Source organism: Lotus japonicus, chromosome 1, assembly GCF_012489685.1.
Source record: "Lotus japonicus ecotype B-129 chromosome 1, LjGifu_v1.2".
Taxonomy (NCBI): Eukaryota; Viridiplantae; Streptophyta; class Magnoliopsida; order Fabales; family Fabaceae; genus Lotus; species Lotus japonicus.
Window position 1 is genome coordinate 9062198 of NC_080041.1, and position 12857 is coordinate 9075054.

The window sequence follows — 12857 nt, forward strand, 5'->3', positions numbered from 1 at the left end:
AAGGGGTCCTTACAATCCATTTTTCCTCAAATTCAATTTTGCATGAGATCTACACCTTGTTTTGCTTGTCAAAAGATCATCATGTAGCTTTCTTTGGAGATAGTAGGGTGTGATATTAGCGCAGTCAGACAAGTAATATTATGGAGGATTGTCTTGTGATTGTGGTGCAACTTCCTCTAGTCGTGGATAAGCCTTAGTAGGAGCGTCTTTAGCATTTTCTCTGACCCTTACAACACTTGGTGGCAGTTGGCCTTAGGAATTGGTTGTGACACGAATGATGCTTTGGGCATTCATAATCTTCGGGAATAGAATCAAGATAAGTTCTGTAACCAGGTTAGTCTAATTTGAATTGGCTTTGAAACTTCAAATGAAGGAAGATGGTGAGTTTATAAAAAATGGGAGTTTGGATGTGTGGTGTAAGATCATTGTTACAATTTTTGTTGGATCAGTTGGCATAAAGTTGCCTTGTCTCTTATAGAAAACGTAATTACCTTGGATTAGTTTCAGCATGTTAGTGAAATTGACTCTTGGCTTAATATTTCTATCGCGTTGTTTTGGGGAATATTGAGAAAGACATGTGTTGTTTAATATACACACAAAAAAAAAACACATTGGTATTATTGTTTTAAAGTTTTAATATTACTTAATACTTATTATTAATCTTGTTATTATACCCTTAGATGCTTTGAAGGAAATGTGATGAGAAGATCATGAAGTATCTTAGAAGAGCAGTAAAGTATTTGGTGGTTAAGGTCAAGGACAAAGTAGTGAAGTTTGAATTACCTAGAGGGTCATCTTTCTCATTTAGAGAGAGTGAAGTTAGGAACAATGCAATCTAATTTCAGCGGCGAAGTTAGAAGGTTATTAAGGAAAGGTTGTCATGGATACTTGACTTTGGGTAAAAGGATACTCAAACAGCTGGAAAGAAAAAATAGAAGAAATTCTTGTAGTGTGCGACTTTGTGATGAATTTCTTGATGTACTCATCAATAGACAATAGGCGAATAGATTGCATGAGCTCAATAGTTAGAAAAGAAAATAGGACTTGTGATCTAGGTACCATTAAAGGAATATCAAGAAGGATAGAATTTAATAGAAAACTTTCAGAATATGTTGTGACCATAACGAGATATTAGTCATGTTTTTGGATTTAGTGATGCCACTGTTGTTATATGGATTTAATGAGCTACATCTTTAAATCATTATTGAAATATTTAGTGATTGTACTTATTGATTATTCTTGTATATTCCTAAGGATAAGGAATAACACTAGAAGCTTGTTGATAATAGAGTTTGGTTTGGGTTGCTTGTTTCAACTCATTGTTGGCTCATCTAAAAATTCATTCTATTTTGGTTGATGATGTTGAATATGATCAAGGTCAAGATTAGTAGGTGATGAAGGTGGTAGAGGATTTCTAAGGTGAAAAGGTTCCACGTTTAAAGGTAGACTCTCGATGACATTTTATGACTTTGATGTTGGTTGTGTTGTGTGAGCCTAATACTAGTATGAGGAGGAAAATAATAGAGGATGTTTTTCATTATTTTTAAATCATACATCCGGGTTTTAATAAAATGCATTAGGATATGAAGAAATTTTATTTATGGGAAAGAATGACGAAAGACATAGAAAATTGATTTCTGAATGTTTAGCATGTTAGCAAGTGAAGGTTGAGCCTTTAAAGCGAGTTATGTTGCTTTAGTCTATTAAGATACCATATGGAAAGTGAGAAGGTGTTGTTACGAACTTGGTGAGAGGTTTGCTTTGGAAAATAATGAGTTATGATTTTGTATCGGTGATTATGGATTAATTGGTTGAGCATGAACACTTTCGCCTATAAAAGTACTTACACTACAACATTGTATGGTTTACCTTAGTTGAGATTGTTTGTTTGCATGGTGTAAGCTTGTTTATAATTTGAGATCAAGGAGCTTAATTGAATGCATTGTTTTAGAAGACTTTCAAAGTTGTTGTGGGGTCCCATTTGAATTTGGGTACAACTTTCTATCCTTAAATTGATGGCTGATTTAAGAGGATTATTTAGATCTCGGAAGATATGTTTTGTGCTCGTGTTTTTAGACTTTAGAAGGAGTTGAGAGCATAATTTGTCTTTAACGAAGTTGGCTTATAATAGCAACTATTAGCCTAGCATTAATATTGTACAATTTGAGGCTTTGTATAGTAAGGGATGTAGCAATCGATAGATTGGTTGAATATGGAGAAACTAAACTTGTATGTCCATACCCTATCCAAGATGCAATAGAGAAAGTTAGACTAGTTTAGGTCATTTGGGTACAGGTCAAGGTAAACAAAAGTATTATGTTGATTGGAGGCAACACCCTTTTGAGTTTGCAGTTGGTGTTCATATGTTTTAAGTGTTTTTCTGATAAAAGCAGTGGTGCAGTTTGGTAAAGAGGGAAAATGAGTCCATGATTGATTGGGTCATTTGATATATGGGAGTAGTTGGCCCTATGAATTGTCGATTGACACCGCTACCGAATTTTATACAGCTCACCAAGTTTCATGTTTATATGCTTTAGAAATATCTCTATGATCCTTCCCTCGTTGTTTGTAATGAGAATGTATTGTTAGATGAACCTTTATCTTATATGGAGTTTATGGTAGGAATAGTGGATAGAAAGGGTGAGATGCCTACATTCTAAGGACCTTGGTTTAATGGTAGAACCCTGGCAATGAACAATTGGTGAAGAGATGACTTTGAAACCAAGGTAGTGTGATGCACAAGACTTAAAATTCGAGGACGAATTTTCTTAAGGGGGAAAGATTGAAATGATCCGCTTTATTAAAAAAAAAAGGTTCATCAACGAAAGAAAAAAAAAAGAAAAGAAAAAGGAAAAAAAATTAATTAACAAACTTAAAAAAAAAGAGACCACGTAAAATCCCACCACCCAATTCCTATTTCAAATAAAACCCACCATCCACCCATTATATTTTTATCCAATTCAGAACTGTATACCCTTCTCTCTCTCTCGTTCTAATTCTTCCCTGTGCAAAAAGAACCAACGCCGTAGTTCCTCACTTATCTCCCTCCGTCTTCTTTTCTTCTTCACAAAACATAATTTGCACAAAAATCCAACAATAAAAATACACACTCATAAGGAGAATTTCAGTATTCAAGTAGAAGGGATTTGGAGAAAACATTTTGAGAGTTAGGGTTTGTGCTCTGAAAGAGGAAAAGAGTACCCACCCTTTTAGGATTGCTTATTTTGGCTTCTTTGAGGTATACCTACAACTTACAATTTAAATAGTAGTATTATAGCATGTTAGAATTAAGCAGAATTATACACCTCTAGTATGCTAAAGGTTTGAAGTTAATTTTTGTGTTCAGATTCAACGACGAGTAGGTCGTTCGGTGGTCGTGGGACTGTTGAAATCAATTGCGTTGATTCGTCGTAGTTGTGAGTGGTTTTCAACTGCTATGCCATATTTTTAACAGTCTTATAACTGATTTAATTACTTTATTATATTGTCTATTTATCTAAATTGGGGAAACATGTTTTTATATGTTTGACTATCATTCTTGAACTCTGAAAGCTGATTTTATGAAGTTTATTTGATTCTGATTATGAACTGACATGAGAAAGTAATTTATATTGCTTTGATTTTGGAAATTATGTGAAACTGAGATTGTGAACTTGGAAAGTTGATTATGAGACTTTTGACGAGACTTGAACTGGTTTGAGAAAACGATTTTGGGGATCCTTGATAGAACCCCGTAGCCGTTAACGGAGGTAACGGCCTAGGTGCACCTAGCTAGTTTGATTCCGGGAGGAGAGGGCTATCCGTTAGATGGAGCCGCCAGTGCACGGAAAGGGCTATCAACGAGATGAAGCTTCCCCCGATGAGATTGATGAGATATGACATGATTCCGGGTGAAGAGGGCTATCCGTTAGATGGAGCCGCCTCTTGGGTAAGATGATCCTTAAGAGGAAAGGGCTATCAACGAGATGTAGCTTCCCCCGATGACACGATGTGACTTGAGAAAGGAAAGGGCTATCCGCTAGATGGAGCCGCTCCTATCGGAGAGGCCATCCCTTAGGAGGAGAGGGCTATCAGCGAGATGGAGCCGCCTCATGGTTCTACATGTGTGACCCTATTAAAGTTATTTCTGGTTTTATGCTTTTCATATCTGGACATGATTTTAACTGTATTTATTTGAAATGGTTATTTATGAATTTATGATTTTTTGTCAAGTTCTTTGTGGAAATGATTTAAACTGGTATTATTGATGATATAAATTGTTTATATTGAGCAGAGAGCGAAAAACTCGTGCCTAGTTTGTTTCCCCTTCCTGTTTATGGTGGTTGTTGACTGCTCACTAAGTCTTTGTGACTTACCCCATTCATTCTTTTCCCCCCACAGATTCTCAGGCCACTAAGTAGCAGGCTCATGTCAGAATCAAGTCGATCGATTATTTTATTGGTATGCCTCCTTTGGCTGGTGGCTCAATTGGTGTCTTCTATTAGATTCTAGTTATCTGCAGCTATAGGGAGTCTTAGGTGGATTGATTCTGAATCATTATTTATTATTTTACTTCAGAAATTGTACCGTAGTGATGAAATTGGAATTTGTGTTTTTATGGATTATGGTTATGATGAAAACTGAATGACAGGTTTATTGTTTTGGAAATGTTGATTTTGTAAAGGAGGTTCTGTTGAAATATTATAAAATATAAAGAAACATGTATAATTTTGGAAAATAGTTTGGAATATGATTTTGTGAGATTGAGGCTTGCCAGACTAGGGTGTTAGTCTGTGCGCCGGTCACGGCTTAGGATTTTGGGTCGTGACAATAACTATAATTTTAATATATTAGAGTTTAAATTTTTTTACAATTAGTTATACATGTAAAATTTATTTTACTATATATTTTTATTAATGTAAAGGTAGTCAATTTAAATTATTATTATTCAAAATTTGTCCTCAAGTTAAAATTAATAGTTAAAATTTAATAATTATTAAAAATCATTTTACAATATGTGAAATTGAATTTTTTTTTAATTTGGAAATTGAAAGATTTAACAATTATTAATTAATATAATGAATAATAAAGTAGATGTAGATATCGTGAGCTAACTGGTTTTTATCATATGGTTCCATAAATTGTCATATATATAATTAACTTGCATCTTTGATGAATTAGACTATATGTGGATATCTCTAATATATATATGAATGTTAGTATGCACTTGAAAACAACAAGTGAAGTGAGTTCTTATTATGAACTGAGAAAAAAGTTTGAAACGTTTTCAAATTGTTTCAAATCACTCAGTAACCAATTTAGCACGTGGTCTTCTTTTGAAAATTTGCCTGCATACTTGGGGTGATGTCTATATATATATATGAACAGTAATGTGTTGGTTTCTGTTATGGACCATATAGCTTGCTTGGCCAAGTAAGGTATGAGTCAACTATTGCCATCAATGAAGACTGTTTTCAGAGCACTTGTATGTTGCTTCTTGGAACTAAGAAGATTTATTTGTCGTCTTTGTTGAGGATTGTGTTGGATTCATTGTTTCTAGTAAAGTTGGTGACATAGGTTATGACTCTTCACATGTTGATCATTAGCTAACTTCAATCCACTTGATTTCTTCGGGATCAATTATAAGTTATAACTTTAAATATGTTTTGTGTAAAATTATTTACACCCTTAAAATTTAAGAAATAATTAAAAAGTTCAGTTTCATTTGTTAAAAGCTTACAAGGTTTTAGTTATTAAAAGTTAGAGAATTCACTAAGACAAGTTGACTCAGTTGGTAAGGACAAAACACTTTCTCTCATAAGGTTGTGTGTTCGATTTCCGTTACTGATGTGAGAGGGCTATGTTGGTAGGTGAGTTGTAAAGAGATTAATTTCTATGCACCGACGGTGTAAAAAGTTTTACACCATCATTCAATCACAACCTTCCATTTTTCTATTTTAGATATTATTAAATTCAAAATTAATTGTGAGCTAACAAAATGGAGGGATATGATTGAATGATGGTGTAAAACTTATTTACACCGTCGGTGCATAGAAATTAATCTCATTTGTAAATACCTCTATAAGCGACATATGATCCTAAAAATTTGCCCTGAAAGATGGTAATAATAGGAGACGAACCCACACAAAGAGAGTTCACAAACATATTCTTAGCCGCCACAACCCACAAACATTTAATCAAAGCCAAAATACCCACATATCCCATGTGAACTCACTATAACAATATTTTTAATTTGTGGCCATGAGTTTAGATTAATCAACCTAACTTTGTCAAATCCAAATGCCCAATCCAATCTGAAATTGAATTTTTTTTTTTTTAAATGTTGAAAATTCTATTTATCCAGGTTAAAATCCAGTGATAGCAAAAGAAACCTCCATTTTTAGAATCGGGTCAAACATTTTATGAGAGTCCAAAACCACAAACCCGGCCCAAATGATTATCATTTCCTTGAAGCCCAAAACTGTGATTGACAAAAAAAAACCAAAACGGTGCGTTTTGAAGACTCTTTCGTTCTTCTCATCTCTTTAATTCTCACACTGTTTCTTCCAGAGTCTCAATCTCAATTGTGCTCTTCCGCGCTGCCACTGTGACCCTTCACCTTGTTCTTCCCAAATTCAGGTGAGTTTCTTCACAATCAAAGGTTCAATTTTCAATGACCACTTCTTCTTCATCCTCTTTTCTCACACATTGTTTTAGGTGATTTGGGAAATGGGAATCAGGGTTTGTAGATGCTGGGGATTGGTTTGGCCAATAAATTTTGAATCTTTCTTCATTTGGGTGTTTGGAACTTGCAATGATTTTGGTTATTAATCTTAAACTGATTGTATTTCAAATTTACACCAAAAACAGCAAAATGGAAGTGACTCTTTGTCTGATCAAGTTGAAGGTATGAATGCATTCAAGGCATACCAAGCATGTGTCCCAATTGCTTGGAGCCCAAATCTCTATATAACTCTGGTGAGGGGCATTCCAGGGACCAGGAGGCTCCACAGACGCACTTTGGAAGCACTACGCCTGGGAAAATGCAATCGAACTGTCATGCGATGGAACACGCCTACTGTTAGGGGAATGCTCCAACAGGTTCTAATACAAGCTCTACTACACATGTCCCTTTTCTGCTGGAAATTAATGGTCTTTCTGTACAGTAACATTGCAAAACTTGGTAATTTGTGCAGGTCAAGAGGCTAGTTGTCATTGAGACAGAGGAGATGTACAAGGCCCGCAAACAGAAGGAGGAAGCCCACCGAGCTCTGCGTCCTCCATTGGTCATAAATCATCAACCGTCTTTGGCTACTGGTACCTTATAATAGCCTGCTGTTGTCTTAAAGATTATGTCTTCTTGCTACTGAACCTATCAAGGGCTGAAGTTAGCGACTTTGGCCTCAAATGGATAAATTCTTGCTTTGAAGATCATGCTTTAGTTTGAATTTATAATTTTGTAGTCTTTTCAACTTATATTCGTTAGTCAAATTTTGGCCTTTGTTTATGAAAACAGGCTATTTAGGAGTTTCTTTATTTATATTTAGAGTTGGGGAATCGATGTTCTCCAAATGCTTATTTCTTTTGGAAACAACTTACAATCTAGTTTGCATTTATATATCTGTCATTACTTAATAATACATAATACATGCTTTTAATAATAAAAGAAGGTTCTGCTAGTCACCCAAAGTTAACATCCCCGGGGCATGATATTTGCTTCTTGCACACCAATGTAGGGCCAAATAGAATTAGATTTTTATTTGAAGACTATACTCTATGCTTCTTCCTTTCCATCAACACCAATTTTGACCTCATTTGCAATCACAAGCACTTTATCTACATTGTCTTCAGGCTCTATGTTGTGCTGAACTTTGTAATGATGCCTCATTGCCAAGACAATAAAGAGTATAAAATTCAGTACTCCCAGCACAGCTAGCAGCCAATAGAAGTAATCTAACCTTCCCTTGTTCAGATTGCTCTTGAGCCACTTTTTCTTACTCAATTTGTCCACAATTGACACCAATAAGCTACTGACAAAATACCCCATTGAAATTGCAGTTAGGAAAAGTCCAGTGCTCATAGATTTCATTCCCTCTGGTGCCTCCCTGATGAAAAATTCTAGCTGTCCAACATAGGCAAATGCTTGCCCGGTACCCACTAGAAAAAGCTGAGGTACCAGCCAAAAAGCACTTATTGTAGTGTGATTTTTGACTGCATTATCCCTTCTTTCTTTCTCAGCAATTGCTGCAACCACCATTGCAACAGTAGCGCAAACAAGTCCAATTCCAATCCTCTGAAGACTTGTGAGCCCGTGTATATTGTGAGTGAATTTCCGAGCCAATGGCACTGTGAGTTTCTCATTTAGGGAAGTAAGGAGGAGAATGGTAATGATGACAAAAGCTGGTAGTGATCCTGCTGGGACATCTAGAGATCCAACTTTTCTGTTCATGAGTTTAGCTTGCTGAATGATGAAGGTACTCACTTGAGAATAAACTGTCCAAAAGAAGATACATGTAGACCAAATGGGAAAGAGCATGATAACCATTTTAACCTCCTCAACCTGAGTTACAGTGGAAACCATGCATGTGTTTTCCTTGTTTCCATCCTTTGAACTGTTCTCATTAAGGAATGCAGCTTTATCAAGGAACCTATCTGACAAAATGCAGTGCAGTGAAAACAATTACGAACTAACATGAAATCATCGAGATTTCGACAATGAAATCACTGTTAGAACAATAAAACATAATGTTTTATAATTGTGTGCAATAATTGAAGAGTTATATAGTGAGTGTTTGGATACCAGCTGAGTGTAACGTGAACAGACTTTCATCCCAATCCATAAGGAGAGTTACGTTCACTTTTGGTCTTGAAGGGAGTGCTAACCTCCGTTTGCACTGGTACCAACGGGTATCCAAACATAGTCATAATTGTGCTTACTTAATCCTATTCAATGCATTAAGAGGAATATAGTTTACCTTAACTTCTCTGTATGTCGGATTCTAGCTTCAAAGTAACCATTGAGAAAGGAAGGTTGTGAAGGAATAGGAAGATTCCTCTTCTTCCAAGCCAAGATTAATACCTTCCATATAAGTGTTAAAGGGCTCCCTTGTGGTCTCTTATATCGATACAACGGTTTACCATAGAGTAAAAAAGCAAGTGAAACCAACATTATTCCTGCTGGAATTCCAAATCCCCACCCTCTTCCTATGTTGTCTTGCACATACACCAACACTAGCACAGAAAATAAGGAACCAGTACTGACAAAGAAATAGAACCTATTGAAGAAAAAGACCATCTTCTTCTCTTCCCGGGGGTCTGTTGTATCAAACTGATCTGATCCAAAACCAGAGACACTGGATTTTATTCCTCCAGCACCCACAGCTATGGTATACAGGGCTACCAATAGTAGAGCCACTTGTTTGCCACTGGCCTCAATGCATTCATGGTGTTGTCTTTGGACACTACTGCATGGAGGGGCCTTCATGCTTGGAATGGTCGTAGCCCCAGTTAACAAACACATTCCCTGGTGCAAAAGTGTTAGTACTTGGTATTTCTAAGTGTAGATGATAAATTTTGCATAGCGTAAGAATAGGTTAAATAAGTATCATAAATATAAATATCTTATATATTTATTGCCTTAAGACTTTTAATTAAGCGGTGGTGTGTAATTTTTGTTCGTCAACGGTGATCAGATTAAACCCATGAGTGGTCAAACGACACTTACATCAAACAAACGGGAAGATAAATCCCATGTAAGAGCCATGCTACAATGGTTCAGATATTAAGCACTATTGTACAAGACATGCTTACTCACAAATCCATAACGAACACAACAAACAAAAACAAAAGTATAACTAGATCCCACACATTCACTAAAAAATATAAGTAGATCACTCACCTAAAAACTTGAACTTACCACTGCTGAAATGGTTGCTGATATAGCAATAGTGAGGTATCTGCCTAGTTTGACATCAGCTAGGAAGCCACCAAGAAGGCTAACCAGGTTCATAGTTCCCAAGCAATTGGTAACTATGGTGGCAGAATAAGCTGTTGGGAGGTTTAAAACTCCAACCAAGTAGGTCACTATGTTCATGGATATGCCCAAAACCATTATTTTTTGAGCCAGCTCAACACCTGCATGAAAAAATATGGGTTTTGTTAAAGGGGCGTGTAGCATAAATGCTATAGATTTCAATAAGGACTTTTTATATCTTAATTCATTTAGCTTCTACTTGCTACCATATGCCAAAGTGTATATGGATGTCCTAAGTTCAACCTTGAGAACGTGACAATCATTTCTAAGGATTAATGTCTGGATACAAGTTAAACTCATAGTGAGAGTACTTTTTTTTTGTCAATCCATAAAGAGAGTTTCATTTTCCTTAGTGCATTGGAAGGATTGAAATGTGTTTTATGAGTTCAACCAACTGATATCCAAACATGGTCTTAAGAGTCTCTTTGGATAACCATTAGATCCTGTTATCGTGCATTCCAATGTTAAATTAACGAAAAAAACAAAAAAAATTGATACGGAAACTTGAAAGCAACCTAATAGCTTCATTAACTTAAATCACATTTACTTTTGATGCAACTATAAAACATGGCCTAAGAAAAAACCTAAGATGAGCCATGCTGCAGTCCATCCCCCAGTTTTTGATTTGTCAGGCGGGCGACCTAGATAATCCACGGCGGCAGCAATGTCTTCAGCACCTTTTTTCTCACCATGGCTTGCAACTTGAACCTGTAAAATTGAGGTTACAGAAAAACAACAACAAAACCATTGAAACATTAACAATGTTTTTAATCTTTGAACAACTTCAAAAGTTCATGAAGATGAATGAAGTTTATACCATGTTTTCTGTGTTGCAGCCGGAAATGGATTAACTTAAAAGTTCAAAATGACTTGTACCATTGCCCAAAACACCTTATATTAAGCTTTTTTTACAAACCCCTTGCTCTTTCTTAAGTGTAAGCATCGACTTGTAATAATGAATAATAAAGATGTAAAATGTATTTTCTGTCTTTTTTGTTGAATAGTAATGACCTTATAATTTATTAATATTGATTTTTTTTATATATAATTATTCCAAAACTCTATGAAATGTTTAAAATTTTATTCCATGAAACATGCAACCATTTTTTGTTTTTGTTTTTTTTTTCCTTTTTAAGATCTTGCATTTAAAATTCACTCAAGACTCTAAGCTAGATGAATTACACAGAGGAATAAAACTAAATCAGCATCTAAGAAAATAGAGAGATTGATGGATACAACTCTTATTTATAACTTCTTGAATCCTCCATAAGCTTTTATTAACAATTTAGGATACTAATAAATTACAGGCAGCAAGTTTGTTGTAAAACTCCAAAGCATCTATGGCTTTTGGAGTATAAAATATTAATTAACACTAGCAAGTATCCGAATGCACATGCACTATGTAAAATACAAAAGAATTTCAAAAATAAATTTCAAAAAGTGTTTAAAATAATTTTCTACAATAATTGAGCGCTGCTGCTAATTTTAAAAGAACCGATCAAGATTCTATGATGTACGATTTGTGGAAGAGTTATTTTAAGAAATGAATGGCCACACCCTTTCATTCCTCTTCGTGTTATATTAATTCATGACACCAAGCGTCATTTGTTTTTCTTTACCTGATGCTTAGTTGTAGCAACGAATAATGACCTATACAGCTATACTACAGGCAAATTTTAATTTTACTGGCCACAAATGGGTAAATTATTTCTTTCAAGATCATGCTTTAGTTTGAATCTATAATATTATGATGTTCTCAGCTGATAAACGATAACAACAAAAAAAAGTCGTATCCCCACCTTCCAGTACGACTACCTAGTTACGACTTCACTCCAGTCACTAGCCCTGCCTTCAGCACCTCCCTCCTTGCGGTTAATGTAACGACTTCGGGCATGGCCAGCTCCCATAGTGTGGTAGGCCCTAAACGAGGTCGATTATATGGATCATATTACAACATTGAGTTCTATTAAAAATTAGATTAAGAGAGAGATTATTGATAATAATATCATCTTTAACAAAATTTTCTTATGTTCTTTTTAACCTCCCACTACCTCTCTTCACATGACTAAATATCATGTTATCAATCCTCCTCATCGGTGCCTCCATAGGTCTACTTTGTACATGTTCATACCACCTTAACCGATTTTCAATTAGCTTCTCCATGATAGACGTCACAATAATATCGTCTCTAATCTGCGTATTGCATATCTTATCATTTCTAGTGTGTTCACTCATCCATCTTAACATTAACATTTCTGCTACTCCAACTTGTCTATCACGTTGTCCCGTTAAAGCCCAACATTCTCTACAATATAGTATAATTGGTCTTATAGCAGTCCGGTAAAACTTCCCCTTGAACTTGATAGGTACTTTGCGGTTACAGATGACCCTTAATGTTTTTCTCAACATTAACCACCTAGTTTGAATTCTATGTTTAACATCTTTGTCTATTTCTCCCGTTATCTTGTATAATCGATCCAAGATACCTAAACTGAATCGTGATACTTGTGGAATTATGTTCTTAGCTGATAAACACAAGTAAATTTTATGTTTCCTGTCATGGGATAGTTTGTTCTAAAAATTCTTGTTTTGTTTGAAAACAACTTTCAACCTAAAATTGCTTTTATATATTGTAAATACTTATCACATAAATGTTTGTTTATAAGCTTATTTGAAAAGTATATGAAAGAAATTCAAATTAAATTGCGGTTGCAATTGCGTTGTAGACAAATGTGGGTTGACATGACCATAATTTCGGTCGTGTTGCCGTTGTGGGACTCTAAAACCGTTTACATTACAAGTTACAACCGTAATTGTGGTTGTGGACAACAATTTCAGACACTGG

General features: G+C 35.2%; 2 protein-coding genes across 2 annotated transcripts; one reads left to right on the forward strand and one right to left on the reverse strand.

The window, feature by feature from the left end:
- The first annotated feature begins 2946 nt into the window (after positions 1 to 2946).
- On the forward strand, positions 2947 to 7594 carry LOC130733473 (uncharacterized). Its single transcript, XM_057585690.1, has 6 exons — positions 2947 to 3238; positions 3347 to 3416; positions 4381 to 4440; positions 6550 to 6618; positions 6850 to 7080; positions 7176 to 7594. Exons 3-6 carry the CDS (start codon positions 4408 to 4410, stop codon positions 7305 to 7307), a joined length of 465 nt encoding a protein of 154 aa, XP_057441673.1. The 5' UTR covers positions 2947 to 3238; positions 3347 to 3416; positions 4381 to 4407; the 3' UTR covers positions 7308 to 7594.
- Positions 7562 to 10948, reverse strand: LOC130733470 (protein NRT1/ PTR FAMILY 6.4-like). Its single transcript, XM_057585686.1, has 5 exons — positions 10830 to 10948; positions 10597 to 10720; positions 9896 to 10113; positions 8955 to 9502; positions 7562 to 8627 (listed from the first exon to the last, which is right to left on the reverse strand). The coding sequence occupies exons 1-5, from the start codon at positions 10830 to 10832 to the stop codon at positions 7754 to 7756; spliced, it is 1767 nt and encodes a 588-aa protein (XP_057441669.1). The 5' UTR covers positions 10833 to 10948; the 3' UTR covers positions 7562 to 7753.
- Between the last annotated feature and the right edge of the window lie 1909 nt (positions 10949 to 12857).

Coding starts and splice junctions, on each gene's coding strand:
- LOC130733473 (XM_057585690.1), top strand. CDS start 4,408: ATGTCAGAATCAAGTCGATCGATTATTTTATTG. Junction 6,619..6,849: donor CTTGTTCTTCCCAAATTCAG/GTGAGTTTCTTC, acceptor CACCAAAAACAG/CAAAATGGAAGTGACTCTTT. Junction 7,081..7,175: donor TTAGGGGAATGCTCCAACAG/GTTCTAATACAA, acceptor TAATTTGTGCAG/GTCAAGAGGCTAGTTGTCAT.
- LOC130733470 (XM_057585686.1), bottom strand. Junction 9,503..9,895: donor CAGCAACCATTTCAGCAGTG/GTAAGTTCAAGT, acceptor CTTTTGCACCAG/GGAATGTGTTTGTTAACTGG. Junction 8,628..8,954: donor CGACATACAGAGAAGTTAAG/GTAAACTATATT, acceptor TTTGTCAGATAG/GTTCCTTGATAAAGCTGCAT.